Raw genomic sequence first — 22,337 nt, forward strand, 5'->3', positions numbered from 1 at the left:
TTTGAATTTTTTAAATTAAATACTATGCCATTTTACATTAAATTAAATAATTACTTAGTTTAATTATTATATCTTCAAAAAACTGTCCTCTATTATTAATACATTTACGAAGCCTTTCCCGGAAGTTTTCCATTGCTCGTCGAGTCATTTTTGGTGTAATGGCTGCCATTTCCTGAGTGATTGCCTCCTTTAGTGCTTCCAGCGATGTTGGGCGATAAGTGAAGACTTGGGCTTTTAAATGTCCCCAAAGAAAAAAATCGCAAGGTGATAAATCGGGGGACCTTGGTGGCTCAAAATGGTTAGTAAACACCGCCATGAAGTGTGTGCTGTGGCGAAATTAAAACAGCACGAACGGGAATGTTTTGAAAAATGTCTTCACAAAACAGTTCTGCGAGTTTCAAAATCTCTCTCACTTAATTCTTCTGCGATCATCATTTTGTGTAATACGTCTTACACTCCTATCAGACAATCCAAGGGCATCTGCATGTTTAAGCACTTACACGTGTCACATTATCCGGCGTTGATGCGGTAAAAGGTCGGCTAGACGATTTTCTCTTTAGTGCGGAACCCGTTGTTCTAAAGTTTGATAAACAAACTTGAATTGTTTTTCTATCCGGAACAGGATCATGTCGTCCAAGTTGAAATCGAATGCGAAATGCTCGATGAGAAGTAATCGCAGAACCACGATTACGGATATATTCCTCTACGACAAATGCGCGATGCTCACCCTGCCACGCCTCTATCTATCTATACCCGGAATACAATTTTATATATAAATAGCTTTAAATTTAAACGTCTAAAAATACGGGAGTTTTTTTGACGGACCCTGTATGACAAAATCCAAAAAAATTATTCCTTTTATTAACTTCCTGACTTTTATATTAAAACTAAAACTAACTTACCTTTTCTGACTACTTTGAAGACCTTTGGGACAAAAGAGCTACCTACACTTTAAGCATCCCACACATGTGGGTATTTGGTTCTAAGATTTCGAATTCCACAAAATACTTCCTAATATTGCGTTTGTTGTGGGCATATATAATTTAAGCTCTATATTGTTTATATTTGCTATTTACATTAGAATATTTTCTATTTTATGATGAAACAAAATGTCCAATATTCGAAGACCGACCAAGCCATTTAATGCTCAAAAGACATTTCCAACTTAATTCTAACAACTATTTACTAGGATCTAAATAATCAATCTGATTTCGAATGCATAACGTTAATCCAAATAACTTTTGATATGTTCATTCATTTTTGAATTAAAAGCTAAATATGTGGTATTATTTTAAATATACTTACATTTATGGCAAATAGATCAACCAACACAAGTCCGTGTTCTATGTAAGGTTTACCTGGATTCTAAGGTCCAGAGAATTCAAGTAAAATTTAAAACACTAACAAATTGAAAACCATCAAAACCAGAAGTTCAGTACATTATTATTTTATTAATCAGAAATACGAAATATCATAAACTACATAGATATACAAATTTCTTCAGAAAACAACAAATTAATAGAATCTGATGCGTAAATTATTATTATTATCTATCATGTCCTTAATTTCAATTTATTTAACAATTACACAATATTATTGTGTATCTTCAAACCACGGAAATTAACAATAATCCAGAACATCAATGTGAATATTAAGCTGTGTGCGGTTGCGAAGACCGCCCCCGTTGTTGCTGCCACGGCTACTGCTGCTGACGCCGCTTCCCAACCCTCCGAACACAATAAACTCTCATACCTCCGACAATTGCTAAAAAGTTTCTTCTCCGAAAATAATTTAACAGTATCCGGTGTAAATTTCGTTGAATTTTTAAAGCATTTAAAACGAGCGCTGTTGTAAATACAAGTTTCATAAGCGTGTCGAGCACTGCAATTAAAAATTAAATAAAAAAGAAAGAAACGCCATTAATTACAAAAGTTGTGTCTTGAATTTTAAAACATTGTAATTTAACGAAAACCTATGAATATAAGATACTGTACAAAAATTCAAACCCTAATTGAAAAAAATGTATATTTAGTATTTTATTTCGACATTTAAAGGAAATACTTAGGTTGCAAAAACTTTTAAGGAATACGAGTCTTTAACATTAGAACTCAGAAGAATTTATTAAAGTCATCGTACTTTTTTTTAATAATTTCATCTTCTTAATCAAGGGCCAGCATTGCTCTTGATTTTTAATTGAATCGAACTGGCTTTTCAACATATTTTGTCTGTTTTTTACGATATCGTAATTTGTTATACTAAAAACAGGCTGGGATGCGACCCACACTGATGACTTCCCATCCCGTCTGTCAATTTGTCTAAAATTTAAATTACCAACAACATTTTTCATAAAATAAATAGTTTAGTTTCAAAATCTAGTTTTGTTAAATAAATTTTTAGTAGAAAACAAATTTTAACCGATTTTCGTAGCAATTCTTAAATTTTTATAAATTGGATGAATGAAATTAATTTGAGAGATATCAAGAACCGAACATCAATTTTTACCAAAATTGCGTACTATTTTGTGAAGATTTTATTTTTTTATGAAAAAACGAGCTGTTGGATTTTTATAAAAAAAAACTACTGAATAAAAAGTTTGAAGACACTATTTTTAATTTTTGAAATGATATCTGAGTCGAAAGTAAATTTTTACCAAGTTTTCGTATTGTTTTTTTTAGGTTTTTATTTTTTGTAAAAAAAACTGTCAATTATATTTTTCTCAACATTTTACTGAATGTTAACAACAATATTTTTTAAAAGATAAAATTAGTTTAAAGCCAAGATTTCAAAATAATTTTTATATCTCGTCTGGACCCAGTTACTACGCCAGAAGATATAACTTCCCACTTAGTATCTACCAAAAGCATACCTTCCAGCTCATCTATCAGGTGTAGTAAGATCAGTAAACCAAAAAGCTTTGTTTCCTCTTTTAAATTAATAACGAATCCCACTTACTTTAATTCTATTTGCAACCCAAATATATGGCCCGCAGAGACTTTAGTCAAAGAATTTACTCAAAGTCAAAAACAGGGTGTTTCTTTAAAAAACAAATCAAAAAACTTAACAGGCTTGCGCTCTTCTACCAAAACGTAAGGGGACTTCGTACCAAGACTACTGACATTTTTCGTAACTCCCAATTATTTCCACACGACGTATTCGTTTTGACAGAAACGTGGCTTAATTCAAGCTTTTCCGACACAGAACTTTTTAGTGAGGAGTTCGAAGTTTACAGAAACAATCGTCATGTTGGTAATGCAAAGGATTTAGGTGGAGGTGTTCTCATAGCGGTAAAAAATACATATTTCTCTTCTTCTGTATCTTTTCCATTTGTATTATCAATTGAACTTGTATGTGTAAAGATAATGGTACAGACAAAGACTTTTCTCATTTTAAACGTTTACATTCCTCCAAAAAGTTTGGAGTCTGTTTATAACGATCTCTCCTTGGCATTAGACTATCTTATAAATTTGTCCAGCTCTGACACCAATATCCTACTTTTAGGTGATTTTAATTTACCACACATTGACTGGATTCCATCCGAAGACGAATCCTGCCTTGAAGCCTCTCCTTCTTCTTCACAAATGGAACTATCTCTTCTCGACAAAGTCCTTCTTACTGACTTACAGCAAACAAGCTGTATTAAAAACTCAAAAAATCGAATTCTCAATTTAGTCTTTTCTTCTGACGCTATTAGTACTCTTGTTCTAGAATCTAGATCAGGAATCACTAATATTGACAAATATCACCAACCTTTGGACATTTTTTTTGACTTAAGTAATCACCTTACTAAACACAGTAATTCTTTTGATTGCTTATATAATTTTGATTTCAGAAGAGCCAATTTCCAGCAGTTGTCTGAAGATTTAACCATTTCTGGAATTGCTGATACACTATCATTTTCTAACATTGACGAAGCAGTTTCAACTTTTTATAGGATCCTTAATTGTTGTTTTGAAAAAAATGTACCGATAAAGAAATCAAGAAATACAAACTTTAGCCATCCTTGGTACACGAAAGAATTGCGTTTACTGCGTAACAAAAGAAATAAGGCATGGAAAACGTATCTCAAAACTCTGTCTCCAGTCAACTTCTCTTTTTATGTTGAACTCTTTAACCAATTTAAATCTCTTTCTAATTATTTATATGCTTGTTATGTTACTGATATGGGCACCTCTTTAAAAGAGAATCCTAAAAAATTTTGGAATTTTGTAAACTCAAAGAAAAAATCAGATGGCTTTCCAGTTAACTTCACTTACAAGAACCTTTCGTTAGATAAAACTTTTGGTATCTGTAACGCTTTCGCGACGAATTTCCGTGAGTCATTTGTTAATAGCCCTCAAGAAGTTGATGAAGTATATTTTCATAATAATCACACTTTTTCGCAAACTAGCTGTAGCCACATACCTGTACTACAGAGTACGGTCCTTGATCTTTTATCTACGTTGAATGATGACTGCTCAGCCGGTCCTGATGGTATTCCCCCGATAGTACTAAAAAAGTGTAGTAATGTTTTAGTTGAACCCCTTACGTTTTTATTCAAACTTTCCCTAAAAACAGGCAAATTTCCCAGTATATGGAAGAAGTCATTTCTTACACCAATTTTCAAGAAAGGTAACAAGTCGGTTATAAGCAACTACAGGCCCATTGCAAAGCTTTCTTGCATTCCTAAAGTATTTGAACAAGTTGTTTGTGAAAGCGTAGCATATTTTAGTAAAAATATCATTTGCGAACAGCGACATGGTTTTGTGAAAAAAAGATAAACCGTTACTAATCTCCTCACATTCTCAAACATATGTTCAAACGCTTTAGAACAAGGTTATGAAGTTGACTGTGTATACACTGACTTTTCTAAAGCTTTTGACCAACTTAGCCACGGAATTATTTTATTTAAACTTAAGGCTCTTGGTTTTCCACCATTTTTCTTAGCTTGGATTAAGTCATACCTTAAAAACAGATCCTACGAGGTAAAATTTAGAAATTGTCATTCTGAACTTTTTGTTGCTCAATCTGGTGTTCCCCAGGGAAGCTATCTTGGCCCTTTTTTGTTCATCCTGTCTATTAACGATGTATCGTCATGTCTACGCTCAAGTGAACTTATCATTTTTGCTGACGATATGAAGATTTTCAAAATAATAAAGTCCAACCATGATCGTATTCTTTTACAAGGTGTGGGAAAAATAGCCTTTTACTCAACACTTTAAAATGCCAGACTATAACTTTCACTAAAAAACTAATCAGTAACGTATTTGACTACTGTATATCACAGCAAAAACTCTGTCGTGTCTCCACATTTAAACATTTAGGTGTACATTTCTGTTCCAACTTAGAGTTTACACATAACATTAATTTTATTGTTAATAAGGCAAGTTCTATGCTTGGTTTTATAAAACGCTGGGCAAAGGAGTTCAATGATCCCTATGTTACCCTTTCTTTGTATAATTGCAATGTTCGTCCTCATCTTGAATATGCTTCGCAGGTATGGACTCCCTATTACGAAATTAATAGAAAACATATTGAATCAATTCAACATAATTTAATTCGCTTTGCCCTAAAAGGTCTTCCTTGGGAAGATCCCTATGATCTGCTTCCCTATGAACATCGTATTCTACTTCTTCAAATGCAATCTCTCCATCAAATGCGTGTTAATAATGACTTAGTATTTTTTCATCAACTCATTAATGGTGAAATTGATACACCTTATTTGCTATCTTGTGTACATTTGAATTACCGGGGCGGAACTCATCACCTGCGCACATTTGATTTTATACATATTGACTTTCATAGAACTAACTATGGCAAGAATGAAGCTTTAAGTCGAATGAGCATTTTATATAACTTAAACTGTTCATCAATAGATTTAAATTGAAATAAGGTGGGATTAAAATCATTGTTTAGAACCAGTGCTCCACTATCGTAAACGTTCTCATTTTATTTTTTGTTCTGTAATAGTTAAATGCTAATTTTGTTTTGTATTTTGTGCGTGTGTTAGGCTATATTTGTATTATATTTTACTAACAACTAACACATGCACTTATGATGAGCCTCTGATCGTAGTTTGACGCTTGCTAAAGGGTGATTTTTTTGAGGTTAGGATTTTAATGCATTAGTATTTGACAGATCACGCGGGATTTCAGACATGGTGTCAAAGAGAAAGATGCTCAGTATGCTTTGACATTTCATCATGAATAGACTTACTAACGAGCAACGCTTGCAAATCATTGAATTTTATTACCAAAATCAGTGTTCGGTTCGAAATGTGTTTCGCGCTTTACGTCCGATTTATGGTCTACATAATCGACCAAGTGAGCAAACAATTAATGCGATTGTGACCAAGTTTCGCACTCAGTTTACTTTATTGGACATTAAACCAACCACACGATTGCGTACAGTGCGTACAGAAGAGAATATTGCGTCTGTTTCTGAGAGTGTTGCTGAAGACCGTGAAATGTCGATTCGTCGCCGTTCGCAGCAATTGGGTTTGTGTTATTCGACCACATTTAAGATTTTACGCAAAGATCTTGGTGTAAAACCGTATAAAATACAGCTCGTGCAAGAACTGAAGCCACAACGTCGAATTTTCAGTGAATGGGCCCTAGAAAAGTTGGCAGAAAATCCGCTTTTTTATCGACAAATTTTGTTCAGCGATGAGGCTCATTTCTGGTTGAATGGCTACGTAAATAAGCAAAATTGCAGCATTTGGAGCGAAGAGCAACCAGAAGCCGTTCAAGAACTGCCCATGCATCCCGAAAAATGCACTGTTTGGTGTGGTTTGTACGCTGGTTGAATCATTGGACCGTATTTTTTCAAAGATGCTGTTGGAGGCAACGTTACGGAGAATGGCGACCGCTATGGTTCAATGCTAACAAACTTTTTGTTGCCAAAAATTGAAGAACTGAACTTGGTTGACATGTGGTTTCAACAAGATAGCGCTACATGCCACACAGCTCGCGATTCTATGGCCATTTTGAGGGAAAACTTCGGAGAACAATTCATCTCAAGGAATGGACCGGTAAGTTGGCCACCAAGATCATGCGATTTGACGCCTTTAGACTATTTTTTGTGGGGCTAAGTCAAGTCTAAAGTCTACACAAATAATCCAGCAACTATTCCAGCTTTGGAAGACAACATTTCCGAAGAAATTCGGGCTATTCCGGCCGAAATGCTCGAAAAAGTTACCCAAAATTGGACTTTCCGAATGGACCACCTAAGACGCAGCCGCGGTCAACATTTAAATGAAATTATCTTCAAAAAGTAAAAGTCATGGACCAATCTATCGTTTCAAATAAAGAATCGATGAGATTTTGCAAATTGTATGCGTTTTTTTTTTTTAAAGTTCTCAAGCTCTTAAAAAATCACCTTTTATAAGCTTACTACTTTCTGAAATTCTGAAGTGAAAAAAAAAGGTTTATTTTTTGTAAAAACAACTGTCAATTCAATTTTTCTCAAAAATGTACCAGATGCTAAAAATGTTATTTTTCGTTGCACAAAATTGGTTTGGAGATAAAATTAATTTCTATTCGTTAAATTTTCGAGGTGACAATTTTTTTTTGTTCAGTTTTTTTTTTATTTATAAAAGAACAGTTAATCGGTTTTGTTTTCAAAAATATATTTGTTTGGTATCACGTGACAATTTATAATATAAAATTTAATTCAAGTATCTATCGTCATTAGTTCGTGAGATATTTGGGGTTAACCAAAACCAAAAACCCACTCAATTTTTTTAAGAGTACTTTCTTCATTTTTCTGCATTATTATCTGTGTAACAAAATTTATTTAAAGTCGATATCTCTTGTGGTTCTTGAGCTTTGTAGGACGAAAAAAAGTGGCGAACGTACGGACGAACAGACATACGGATGTACGTACGAACTTACTTACACACGCTCGCACAGACATCTTTCTAAAAATCTTTCATTTCGACTCTAGTTACCTTAAAACGTGGAGAAATGTCAACATTTTCAATTCGGACCGATTACAATAACTTCTTATGGGAACTTAAAAAAAGCTGAAACCGAGTTGAATTTAATTGCAAAGTATTTGTAATAGCATATAAAGAGATTTGCAGATATTTCAAATAATGCGCAAAATTTTTCTAAAGCTTTAACAAAATATTGAATATAACAATATTTTGGGTAATGTACAAATATTGAAGTTAATGTCTTTCTTTCTTCTCATAAGACTTGAGTCATTGTTATTTTTGTAGATCGTAATAAAATATGTTTGATTTCAATATCTATTTTTGAGCGGTTTTTAGTCGAAATAAAAATACCGATTGGAACATTTCTAAGAACATTATCTTACATTAACAATAAAATTTTGCATCACACAGGGATCGGTGGATATCCAGTTTATCCTCGGTGTTCAAAAGAAGATAATGGTCAAGCTATCAAATTTAAAGTTCAAAATCAAGAGATTGAGATCGGAATTGAATTCATTGTTCCATATTGCCCGCTGCTATTACGAATTCTTAAAACACATGCGAACGTTCAGAGTTGTCATTCGGTCAAATCAGTCAAATATTCGTGCAAGTACTTCACAAAAGGCACCGACATGGCTGTGTTTGGTATTGCGTCGGAAAATGCGATTGACGAAATCAACAACTTCCAAATGGGCAGATACGTCAGTATTAATGAAGCACTGTGGCGATTATTGTCATTTTATATTCATGAAAGATATCCGACAGTTGTACAATTAGCAGTGCATTTGGAAAATGGACAAAGAGCTTCCTTCACTAAGGCTAATGCTGCATAACGAGCTGAGAGACCATCATCGGCAACATTGACAAGCTTCTTTGCAATGTGTGAAGCAGATCCTTCGCAGCGACGCTGAGGTACGTTTAAATGCCCAAGTATTACACTTAGAATCAAACAACAAAGAAATTTCAACGTTGCAAACAAGGAAACCCAGTTCCAGATTGGCCACAGGTGTTTTCATGATGAATGTTTTTATTTTCGACTGCTGTTGTTAAATGTACGAGGACCAAAATCATTTGAGCATTTGAAAACTGTGAATGGCCACTAATGCCAACACATTGAGAAGCATGTCAACTATTTGGTTTGCTAGAGAACAATTCTCATTGGGGTTTAACACTTGCGGATTCAGTTGTTTCATTAAATGCGTACCAAATATGAACGCTGTTCGTTATTATCATCACCGCATGTTTCTCTTCACAACCAATTCAGTTATGGAACAAATACAGAGACGACATATTATGTGAAGATATCTTACATCGGTTGCGCATTTGAACGAATAATCCCTACAAATAACCGATGAAATCAATGCTTGACTACTAATGATTGAAGTAGGAATAATTAATGCACGATGGATTGAACCAAAACAAATCGAGAGCTGCAATACAATTTTGATACATTGCAGGAATTCGTTCGAAATAATGTGCGTTGCTAAATTAACAGCAAAAACAAGTATACGAAACATTAATGCAAGCAGTGGACACTAATACTGGTGGTCTATTCTTCCTGGACGTGCCTTAAGGAACAGGGAAAACATTTGTCATTTCATTGATTTTGGCCACTATTCCATCAAAATGTGACATAGCTTTGGCGTTAGCATCATCTGGAATTGCGACAACTCTTCTAGATGGAGGTCGTACTGCGCATTCTGCGCTTAAGTTGCCACTTAATTTAAATGCAATAGATACTCCAACATGCAATATTTCCCGATCCAGTGCATTGGGGAAAATTGTTGATGCGATTCAAGCTCATAGTTTGGGATGAGTGCACAATGGCACATAAGAAATCACTTGAAGCACTAAACTTCACACTGAAGGATCTTCGACGAAGTAACAACTTCTTTGGCGGCTTGATGATATTGTTGGCACATTATCGCTAACCACTACTATGAGAGTTCGACTTTAAAATGATCAAAGTGCTGCACAATTTTCTAAACAATTGTTAGCTGTTGGAAATGGAAAAGTGCCAGTTTATGCAACAACTGGATTAATTACTCTTACCGACGACTTTCCTACAATTTTTGAAAAGACATTTGAGTCGAAAATCAATTTTTACCAACTTGTATACATTTTTTTTTAGGTTTTTATTTTTTGTAAAAAAACTGTCAATTCGATTTTTTTTTTCAAAATTTGTCCTAATGTTGAAAACAATATTTTTTATAAGTAAAAATTAGTCAGAAGCTATTATATACAGTTTTTAAAAAGATATTTGAGTCGAAAATCATTTTTTACGAACTTTTGTTAATTTTTTTTTGGTTTTCAAAATTTTGCTAAATGTTGAAAACAATATATTTTGAAAGAAAAAGGTAAATTAAAGCCAATATCTCAAAGTTTTAAAAAGATATTTAAGTCGAAAATCAATTTTTACCAACTTTTATTCATTTTTTTTAGGTTTTTATTTTTCAATTCAATTTTCTCAGTATTTTTCAAAATATTTAAAACAATATTTCTTATAAGTTAAAATAAGTTTGAAGCCTTAATTTCAAGTTTTTAAAAAGATATTTGAATTGATATTCAATTTTTACCAACTTTGAGTAATGTTTTTTTTAGATTTTTATTTTTTATAAAAAAAAAACTGTCAATTCGATTTTTCTCAAAATTTTATCAGATGTCAAAAACATTGTTTTTTGTTGCACAAAATTGTTTTGGAGATGAAATCATATTTTAGTAGTAAAATTTTCGAGGTGAAAAATTTTTTATCAGTTTTTTTGATTTATAAAAAAACCGTTAAAAGTATTTTTTTCAAAAAATATATTTCTTTGATATCAATAAGTTATTTAAATTTAATTCAAGTCCCTAGCGTTTTTGGTTCGTAAGATATTTAGGGCTAACCAAAATTTTCACCTTTTTTTCAAACTGCTATGGTAAAAAAAACACCCACGTAATTTTCTTGAGAGCCCTTTCTGCATCTTTCTGTCTTATTATCTGTCTAACAAAATTTATTTGTATTCGATATCTTTTCTGGTTCTTGAGCTATGGAGGACGAAAAAAACGTCGCGAACGTACGGACGTACAAACGTACGTACACACGCACGCACAGACATCTTTCTAAAAATCTTTTATTTCGACTCAAGGGACCTTGAAACGTCGAGAAATGTCAAAATTTTCAATCTCTTCGGATGTGGAACTGCAACAACAAAATATGATAAGCTCATTAAATTCCGATCTAAACAGCATTGTTCAATGGGGATTAAAAAACCGCGTAGAATTTAATGCTTCGAAAACCCAATGCTGTCTTGTATCGTTAAAGCGAGATATACCCCCATTGCCATTATCCATGGATGGCACTTGCATCAATGAGACTGAACACCTCGATATTCTCGGTATGTGTGTCACCAACCACCTCTTATGGAATGATCACATACGCGATGTCGCCAAAAATGCCGCTAGGTGTTTGGGTTTTCTTAGGCGATGCAAGAAATTTTTCACCCCTTCTGATCTGGCTGTTATCTACAAGACTTACATACGTCCAAAGCTTGAGTATAACTCCCATCTCTGGGCTGGTGCTCCTGCAACTTACTTAAGCCTCTTGGATAGTATTGAACGTAGAGCATTTAAATTGATAGGTGATAATATCATCATAAGTTCACTTACTTCGCTTGAATATCGTCGTAAGGTCTCTTGTCTGACCCTTTTTTACCGTTATTTTAACGGCTTATGCTCTAGTGAAATAGCTAGTTGCATTCCTCCCCTTAAAAAGTTCAACTGTAATACTCGCGCTTCTAGGAATGCTCATCAGTATACCCTCGAGCCCAACTTCGGTCGTACTGTCAAATACAGAGATTCGTTCTTTAACCGTACTACGCGAATGTGGAATGCCTTACCACACTATGTCTTTCCTAGTCATTGCAATATTCAGGAATTCAAAACCAATGTGCACCGACATCTCCTTTTAAACCCTCTCTCCTCTTCCTAGTGCTCACACTGTGCATCTGCATAATAAGGGTAGTAATATCCCCTTGAGTGTGTGTTTATTATAAAAAAAAAAAAAAAAATTGACAAATCGGACCCATTACAATAACTTCCTATGGAAAGTTAAAAATGTTGAGAAGTATTTTTTGTAGGCTTTTATTTTTTATAACAAAAGCTGATTTTTAGATTTTTTTTAATTTTTGTGTTATAAAGGGTGGTTAAATTTTAGGTCCGCACAGTGTGGTGGATCACAAATCTAGTTGGACAAAATTAATAACTCGCGTTGGTTTAACTTTCTGCTAATTTTGTTCATACAAAATGATTTCAATTATGTTAATGATTCTAAACAACCATATTTCCATTATTAATGACAAAACGACCTCTTTTCGATGTATTTTGGTAATTTTTTCCCATTCTTGAAATATAGTTTAATAGTAACAAAAGAAATTATAACAATAAAATCACCGTAACCTTTTCAATCGTAAGCCAAAGTTATACCAACAAAAACTTTTCTCTTTTATGTGAATGCACCGGTTGACAACAATTCTTGATTTTTTCGGTCAATTCAACCGTCCAAAAATCGAGCAAAAATTCCTGAAAAAATTGTACAAAAAGCTAAACGGGTACTAGATGTGAAAACACAAGTGCACGCTCGTAAAGCTCTAGGAGTTATTGTTAAAAAACCAATACACCAACAAAAAGCGACTGTTTGGTGCAGTCTAATGGACGGCGTCATCATCCAGCCGCATTTTTTCCAAAATGATGCCGGTCAGGCAGTTACTGTGAATGGTGTTCATTATCTTGAGATGATAACGAACTTTGTATGGACCTTTTACTCGACAATTTCAATGGCTGTGATATCTCACGTGGTGGCGATGTCAATTGGCCGCCAAGATCATCTGATTTGACACCGTTGGGGTTATTTGAAAGAAAAGGTTTAATACGATAAGCCAGCAACAATTAAATAGCTAAGGGGTGAGATGATTCGGCACATTTACGACATTGAACCTCACTTATGCTTCAGAGTTATTGAAAATTTGGGACCATCGGACGGAGGTATGCCGCCGAGTACATAGGTGTCATTTACAATATTTCCCAAAATAATTAGGGTCTTATTTAAAATAAACATCGGCCCTTGAAATTTAACTACTCTTTCAAAAAAAAACGTGAATTGATTGTTTTCTTCGAATTATACTAACTTGGTAATACAATATTAATATATTAATACTCTCGGAAAATTTCAAAGAAGCTGTCGCCAAAAACAATCCTGACGTGAACTTAGCATATAAGTCAAACCAGACAGTTGCATCTTTATTTACATGCCTAAAGACGAAAACGGCCAAGGATCGCCGCTCAGATGTAGTTTACAAAATAAACTGCAAAGGAAAACCGGACGAACCATGCAATCTCTGTTACATTGGTACAACTAAACAACTCCTTCGACAAAGAATGGCTAACCATAAATCAGACATTCGCAAAAAAACCCGGAAAAGACAGCACTAGCATGCCACACCATCGAAACAGGACATCAACCAGACTTTGAAGGAGTCCAAATTCTTGCAACAGAGAAACATACATCCAAACGCTATACATTAGAAACACTTCACATAATAAATAACAAAAATAACATGAACCGCAAACAAGACACTCAAAACATATCCGCCGTTTACTGTTCCTTAGTTTCAGACAAAAACAATTCAACAGTTTACATTTAACAGTGACAAGTCTTCAAAGTCGGAAGCGCTTTAAATTTAATTTGTTTTAATTGTTTAAATTGTTTTTTTTTGTTTTAATGTTTTTGTAATATTTAAATCAATGTAAGCCATACTTGTACGCTTTACATAATATTCATATGTATTAAATAAACACTTTTATCATTTATGTGAATAAAGACATCCCCTAAAGAAGACGGCAATCACCGTCGAAACGTTGGGAAAAATCAGATGAAAACTGTTTTCATTTAATCATCAAAAAGATTAACAAAGCCGATGAGAATCACCACTTAATTGTTCTCAAATCAAACATAATATTAAATATAGTTTAAGATTTAATTGAAGTCGCAAAATTTATTTAATCGTAAGATAATTCTCACTTCTTTTAAATTGCTTTGGTAAGAAACCACACACTTAATTTTCTTAAAAGTCCTTTCTGCATCTTTCGATGTAATTATCTGTAATACATATATGTAAAGAAAAATTATTTGAAGCTGATATTGCTATTGGTTCATGAGATATGGACGATGAAAAATAATTAATATCATATTCATTCAAATTTAAAACAGTTTTACTGATCTATCAGAAGTCAAAATTTTTTGTAAATCAATTTTGGATATGTCAGAAAAATATCAAAAAGATTCGGGAGAAATATTATGTTTATTATTAAAAGACTTTTTAAAAATTGTTAGTAATGTAAACAACAGAAGAGAAAATAAAATAAAATGTGAAAATACTCTTTAGAATCGAAGTTCCGCATGTGTATCTAATGTATTCAATGTCTACATTTACTTAATAAATCTGATTAAACGAATGTATACGCACCTTAAGTTCAAGTACAATTTCTTGGTATTTAAATATCTACAATTAAACTTCTGATAACTTAAATGTTCAAGTACTTATAAAAGGGAATATTATTGGTTATTAAGATATTCAAATGCCAATAAACTGTTTTTTTAATATAACTATTATTACTTCAAAACTCTATTTTAAAGCCGTTACTACTAATTTACTTAAAATAAATCTTACCAACAAAACTGCATATATTTGCTTGTGATATTATTTGAGTAGCTTCCGTTAAGTTCATCTGATAAAATGCTATGAAAGTATTCTGTGCATCTTTTCCAATCATTTTGAATATGAAAAAAACATTCCTTGTTCCGTAAGTATTCTAAAAATAGATTTAATTTCGTATTAACATAAACTCAAATTAACTTATAAAAATATAAAATACAATTTATACTATTGTCCAATAACAAGTTTCATTTTGAATATACCACTTTTAGCAGTCACTCCAAAATTGACATTTGGTGACATTTGACAATTAAAAACTACGCAATTACTAAAAATTAAACCATAAATACTATCAATTGGAGTTATCTTAAAAAAAAATTTGTTCTGCAACCGTTATCTTTGCCAACATGAAAAACTGATGTCAAATAGTAAAGTCCAAACTAGACAAACTTCCAAATCTTAGCATAGAATCTGTAGTAGGTCTAGATTCAAGGGTTATAATCTTTGAACCAACAGTTAATAATGCTTAAGATTTCAGCCGTCAAAAATTCCCTCTTTGGTGGAACGACCAACCTTTCTGCTTTTAGGAAAATAACCAGAACGATCCTTAATACCTGCCAAAAAACAAAACTTTTACCAACCATAAAAAAGACTCATCTAAAGCTTATAAGCGAGCTATAAAAGTTGGGGAGAATATTGTCGATCGATTGGAAACATACAATATTCTGTCAGACCTAGTAAAGTCTTATCAAAGAAACATGCAATCAATCTTTTCTGAAGAAACTTGATGAATTGTGCACAGCCTCTTCAGCTGAGTTCTTGGTAGTACTGACTGAAGGAAATAGGAGTAAAATAGCTGAAGACCATCTTAAAACGATGATTCTATCTCAATCATGTACCGGAGACATGGAAAGTGGATAGACGTGAAGACCATGAATACGCTAAGGATTTTCGACCAATTACCTTGACATCTTTTGTGGTTAAGACTCTGAAATTCATCCTAGACACCACTATCAAGGACATTTTCGACGAATTTCCGCTAGAAGAATCTCAATAGGTATTTCTCAAAGACAAGTCTTCTAAAACGGACCTGCATGAGGTAATGGGTACCATTGAGAAGGCAATCTAATATAGTGAATTTACTCTTGCTATCTTCCTAGACGTAGAAGGTGCTTTTAATAACGTCCTTAATGAATCAATTCAAGAATCACTTACTCACTTGGGATAGAGGTTTTATTCAAGAATGGATATATTCTATGCTAAGTGATAGAAGGATTTAACATTTGTTAAATACCACAAACTCTTTTAAACATGAGAGGAACACCCCAGGACGGTGTTCTTTTCCCGTTCTTATCAATTTTAGTCATGAATAATTTCCTCAAAAAGTTAAAAAGTTGTGGGGTGAAGGCTTTAGCTTATGATGATGATTTGGTTTTATTGATGTCGGGGATGTTAGTCATCGTGATTAGTAAAATCACGGAGATGGCTGTAAAAAAGTTACCTGGGCTACAAACAGTATACTAGCTGTTAATCAGAGCAGAACTGAACTGGTGCTCTTTACGACCAAAACTCTTACCCGGCTTAGCGGTAAAATATAGTCTCTTGGCTTTTCAGATTAACCAACTAATTAAAATTTATTTTTGCCTGACAGAAGCCGACTATTGCACCCCACCTTAAACCTCAGTAAAGATTTGAAAGTCAAATTTCCTGCCAGAAAGGAAAAAAAATATTATTTAATCATTTTTTTTTGTTGCCACCCTGACTGTCCCCAACCTAATCCTTAAACCTATGTAAGCCCTAGTCAACTTTAAATTACATTCTCAATTTGAAACCACCAAGACTGGTTCTCTGCCTCACCCTATCTCTTTGGTCCCTATTGGAAACAGTCCTGCTGAACCGAAGGCTCTCGGCACCTACAGTGCAAGGACGTCTCGACTGTAAAGGAGTCGCCTATCTACAGTTTTTCGGCTGACGTGTTAGATTACTGGGACACCTGTAAGATTAATATTGTACATTAGAATGTAAGACTCATTGTACAGTCTGTCCTGTCATCTGGCAATACCTTTTTTATCTATTTAAGTTCAAGTTATATGTGTCATATTCATATTCACCACATGAAGAAAAAAGAGGATGAGCACGGCGATGACATGGCAGTCTGATAGATAACGTAAGCTAGATAAGTAATTCTATTGTTAAATAAAAGAGAACTAAAGAAATAATAAAACATGGTGTCAGATGCTTAAATACCCACCAAGAAATTTAAAGTATTAAACATTCTGTTAAAACTAACTTTGAAAAAAAAAAAAATATTTAATTAAAAACATAAAATGGCCGAACAATCTATTCGAGGCCCCAGTGAAATGAATTTTGATGAGCCAGCCAAAAACTGGCCCATGTGGAAACAAAAATTTGAAATATTTCTGACTGCGGCAAATAAAAATGGAGAAGGAGAACCTTTAAAAATAGCCCTTTTTCTTCACCATATAGAAGAAAGAGGTATTGAAATATTTAATGCACTTGGACTCCCTGAAGAGCAAAGAACATTAGCAATAGTGATGACGCGCTTTGAAAATTATTGCATTCAAAGGCGTAACACAGTGATGGAGACCTTCAAATTTGGCTCGATAACTCAGAAACAGGATCAATCATTCGTGGAATTTGAAACAGAAGTACGAAATCAAGCTAAATTTTGCGAATTCACGTGCTCAGCTGAAGGTTGTAATCAATCGTATATTGACCGAATGATAAAAGATAAAATTATTCTGGGATTGGAAAATAAAAAATTGCGGTCGAAGCTCTTGGAGTCAAGTCAAGATACACTCGAGCAAATAATAGAAAAGTGTAAAATTGCTGAGTTATCCGAAACAAATAAAAAAATACTCAACACCGAGGAAGACGTCATTAAAGTTGAAGCCATAAAAAGTTTTACAGTAAATAAAACTAAGCAGCCGTATGTAAATCGACAGAGGAACACTCAAACATGTGAGCGATGTGGAATGACGTCATCACTACAACATGATAAATTCTGTCCAGCAGTAGTGGAAGGGAGAACATGCAGAATATGTCACAAGCCTGGGCACTTTGCAGTTATGTGCAGGAAAAAATATAGTGGCAGAAGATCAAATAGTAGCAATTATGTACAAGCAGTTGGAGGAGAGGAAAGAGAACAAACAGGTGCAGCAGTAAAATCAACTCAGTCAGTAGATCAACAACGTGCAGCAGATCAACAACGGGGCATACATTCAGTAAATATTAATAGGCAATATTATGATGACGCAGGTAAACTAAATTTAAAAAAAAATATTTGTGCTAGAAGTTTAAAATTAATTAAAAATTCTCCTTTTGTTCAAATTTATAACTGTAGACGTATAAGGCCGATCGGTTGGTATGAAGAAATGTTATTTAACAATGTTAAAGTCAATTTCAAATTGGATACGGGTGCTGATGTCAGTTGCTTGCCAATTAAATACATTGAAGAAATGAATTACCTGAATTTAATTGAAAACTCAAATACGAAATTGTTTGCTTATAATGATAATAAAATCAACTCTCTTGGAAAGATAACTTTGCCTTGCGTAGAAAATGTTACTAGATGTATTAGACCTATAGATTTTGAAGTAGTTGGCAGCAAATTTCAGCCCATTCTGGGTCGTGCTGAATGCGAAGCATTGAATTTAATTCAAAGAATTCAAACAGTACAGAGTAGCCAAGCTGTTGAGCTACCCTCCTCTAAGGATTGTTTTATTAATAGTTTCAGTGATATTTTTGAGGGTTTTGGATGTATTCCAGGCAAATGTTGTATTCAGTTAAAGGAAGGATCGGAACCGGTAGTCAACTATAAGAAGAAAATACCTTTCAGTCTTCATGATCGACTTAAGACTCAGTTAGATTTATTGGTAAGCGATAAAGTAATTAGTCAAGTGGAATACCCAACCGATTGGGTAAACAACCTGCAAATTGTGGAGAAGTCAGATGGCTCTCTACGCTTGTGCTTAGATCCGCGGCCATTGAATGCATGCATTCGCCGTCCACATTTTTCAATTCCAACTGCAGAGTCTATTACTAGTCGACTGTCAGATAAATCAGTGTTTACTGTTATGGATTTAAAAAATGGATTCTGGCAGCTGGAATTGGACGATGAGAGTTCCAATTTGACTACGTTTATAACACCTTTTGGTCGTTATAGGTGGCACAGATTACCATTTGGGATAAGCAGTGCTCCTGAATTGTTTATGAAAAAAATGGTGCAGTTATTTGGTGATATTCCTGGAGTTGAAATTTACTTTGATGATTTGTTTATTTCTGGTAGAAATTATGTCGAACATGATCAAACACTAAATAAGGTTATTGAAAGGGCAAGGGCAAATAATGTTAAATTTAACATAAATAAAATACAGTATAGGCAGATTGAAGTTAAATTTATGGGTCAGTCTATATCTAAAGGCAGTATAAAGCCAAACGATAAGTATTTAGTGGCCATGCGAGAACTACCAATACCTGAAGATAAAAAAGGCGTTATGAGATTATTAGGAGTTTGTAAATATCTTGCCAAATACATACCCAATCTTTCAATCGTAACATCCAAATTAAGAGATCTTACCAAATTAGGTTCAAAATGGCAATGGACCGAAGAACATCAAAATGAGTTTAATAATTTAAAAAATAGATTTACCCAGGCACCAGTTTTGCGTATGTTTGATCCAAAGGAACCTCTCGTCATTCAAGCTGATGCTTCCAAAGATGGGGTAGGGTGTGTGTTGTTACAGAGTGGGCAGCCAATAGCTTTTGCATCACGAAGTTTGTCGACAAGTGAGCAAAAATGGGCCCAAATTGAAAAAGAACTCCTGGCCATTGTTGTAGCTTGTGAGAAGTTTCATTTTTATGTTTATGGCCGTGAGGTTGAGGTTCATTCGGATCATAAACCACTTGAGACTCTTGTGAAGAGGCAACTAGATAAAGTTACAGTTAGATTACAACGCATGTTTATGTTTTTGTTAAAATATCCAGGTCTTAAAATAAAATATGTCCCAGGAACTCAATTAATGCTGGCAGATTGCCTTTCACGAGCGTATTTAAAAGCAGCAGAGGCAGAGCAAGTTAAATTAAATTATGTTGTACATAGCATTGTTAGTAAAGTATGTATGTCTGACAAAAACAAACTCAAGTATCAGGTAGCTACCAGGGAAGATGGATGCCTTAGTAAGATCCTTGAATATCAAGCAAATGAGTGGCCAGATTACAAAAAACTTAGCTTAGATTGTAAGAAATTTCACAAGATAAAATTTGAGTTAAGTGTTAATGATGAACTTTTATTCTTTGGGGATAAATTGGTTGTGCCGTTCAGCCTTAGAGATCAGGTCATTAAGATGTTGCATGAGTCTCATTTAGGCATAGAAAAAAACACGAATGCGTGCGCGAAGACTGTTCTACTGGCCAGGCATGTCGAAAGACATTGAAGAAAATATTCAAAGGTGTCGAATTTGTGAAAAATTCAGGTATAATAATCCAAAAGAGCCACTTAAACAGCATGATTCACCAGAGTTTGCTTGGGAAAAAATCTCAATGGATATATTCGAGCATGGAGGGAGATCATATTTGTGCGTATTCGATGCGTACTCTAATTGGTTGTGCGTTGAAAAGCTTCAAGATAAATCAATTGATCACATTATAAATAGAATAAAATCTCAATTATTTGCGAAGTTTGGGGTTCCACTTGAAATCCGATCGGATAACAATCCGTTTAACAGCCGTAAGTTCAGGGATTTTGCGGAAGAATTCAATGTTAGACTTGTGTTTTCTAGTCCACGTTATCCTCAGAGCAATGGCTTAGCAGAGAAAGGAGTGGCGATTGCTAAACGAATTTTAAAAAAATGCTTCGAGGAGGGTAGGGAAAAAGATTTTCTGTATCGAATACTAGAATATAATGCTACGCCGTTGGCAAATATGTTGCTGTCACCTGCACAACTTTTCATGGGCAGAGAAATAAAAACCAAAATTCCTACAACTACAAACAACTTAAAACCACATAATATAAACTCGAAAGATGTTTCGGAGCGCATAGAAAGAAAAAAGGATCTACAAGCAGAGTATTACAATAGAAATTCAAAACCCCTATCCAATTTGAATGAGAATGATAAAATTATGATAGGTCATATATAGTTAATGATAGTGAAGATAATAAGTTTAGAAGAAATAGACGCCATATTAGATGTTCACTTAATAGAGCGCCTTCAAACTTATTAAATGATGATATCTATACCGGCAACGGCGGTGATCACTGTAATGAAACTATTGAAATGGGTTCTTCCGAAAATAAAGACATGGAAGGAGGTCCCTCCAGTGATAATGTTGTCGATGTCGGAATAGACGTAACCGATCGGCCAAGCAATATTGTAACAAGATCAGGAAGAGTTGTAAGAGCACCGGAGCGTTATGGCTATTAGGTTTTTTTTTTATTAAAAGTTACTTAAAATTCTTATATATTATTTTTGCGTCATCTTAAAAAAAAAAAAAAAAAAAAAAAGAAGCATGTAAGATTAATATTGTACATTAGAATGTAAGACTCATTGTACAGTCTGTCCTGTCATCTGGCAATACCTTTTTTATCTATTTAAGTTCAAGTTATATGTGTCATATTCATATTCACCACATGAAGAAAAAAGAGGATGAGCACGGCGATGACATGGCAGTCTGATAGATAACGTAAGCTAGATAAGTAATTCTATTGTTAAATAAAAGAGAACTAAAGAAATAATAAAACAACACCTCCCAATCCTGTATCAGCCCTCGATTGTCTAATTGGAGAAAAGCTTCGGGCAGAATGTTGGGACTTAAACGTGCACTTTCGCAATGTGACCCCTACCAAGCTTCAGCAAGAAATTATCAATTCTGTTTATGTTGGCTCTGTTGGTTAGAACCTGGTTGGAATAGTAATGTTTGTACTCCACCCCTGATGTTCAGTGTAGTCCAGACAACTTTGCAGACATTGTCTCTCAACACCCGAATTTTTTCCATTTTAGATGGGGCAACGTTGAACCATGCCAGGTACCCATAGGCAATCATCGGCTCATGTAGCAAACCACCTTCACCCTGCTGTCAAGACGGCTGCTAAAAAACAAGCGTTTTGTCAAAACAAAGGCTCCCTTAGCTCTGACCAGAGCAGCACTCATATGTCTGTGGAAATACAACTACTGATCCAACCAGATGCCAAGGTACTTTACTACACTTTTATTTGCGAGTGCCTGTCGATTTTTCCAGTTCTTTCTCGTATCCCTTGAGGCTCCATACAGCGGAGTCCTGAACAGAATAGTTTTGTATTTTTGAATGTAGATTTTCAACTTCCAGCGATCGCAATATTTCTGAATCTTGTCGAAGTCACCCTGCAAAAGTGTCTTGATAACCTAAATTTTTATGGCCATTCTGTACGCAATCAGGTCGTCGGCGTACGCTATTGCATGAGTCATGAGTCAGGCTTGCTATCAGATCACTGGTGTAAATGCTGAATAAGATCGGCGAGTTAACGGCTCCCTGTTGATGACCATTTTTAGTATCAAAGATTTTGGTAGATGTTACATTGCCAATTTTGACAATAAACCGTCTACCATTAAGCATATCATAAAGCATATACAACAGTGGTTTACTTATGCCAAGTCTGGCTAACTTTAGATACAGACCATCTAACCATACGCTGTCGAAGTCCTTCTCCAAGTCAACCAGACAACAACCGTACATTGTCT

General features: G+C 34.2%; 2 protein-coding genes across 2 annotated transcripts in view; one reads left to right on the plus strand and one right to left on the minus strand.

Annotated features, from left to right (window-relative positions):
- Positions 1–1,479: 1,479 nt before the first annotated feature.
- Positions 1,480–22,337, minus strand: part of LOC129938421 (uncharacterized) — an 80,160-nt gene continuing 59,302 nt past the window's right edge. Inside the window, exons 3-4 of the mRNA XM_056045972.1 lie at positions 14,617–14,758; positions 1,480–1,881 (exon numbers count right to left, since the gene is read on the minus strand). Of these exons, the coding sequence (XP_055901947.1) occupies positions 1,584–1,881; positions 14,617–14,758 (440 nt within the window). The 3' untranslated portion in view covers positions 1,480–1,583. The remainder of the gene's footprint in view (positions 1,882–14,616; positions 14,759–22,337) is intronic.
- On the plus strand, positions 16,601–18,111 carry LOC129938420 (uncharacterized). The gene is made up of 2 exons (XM_056045970.1): positions 16,601–17,880; positions 17,966–18,111. Exons 1-2 carry the CDS (start codon positions 16,929–16,931, stop codon positions 17,971–17,973), a joined length of 960 nt encoding a protein of 319 aa, XP_055901945.1. The 5' UTR covers positions 16,601–16,928; the 3' UTR covers positions 17,974–18,111.

The sequence above is a fragment of the Eupeodes corollae genome, chromosome 1, assembly GCF_945859685.1.
Source record: "Eupeodes corollae chromosome 1, idEupCoro1.1, whole genome shotgun sequence".
Taxonomy (NCBI): domain Eukaryota; kingdom Metazoa; phylum Arthropoda; class Insecta; order Diptera; family Syrphidae; genus Eupeodes; species Eupeodes corollae.

Coding starts and splice junctions, on each gene's coding strand:
- LOC129938420 (XM_056045970.1), top strand. CDS start 16,929: ATGGCCGAACAATCTATTCGAGGCCCCAGTGAAATGAATTTTGATGAG.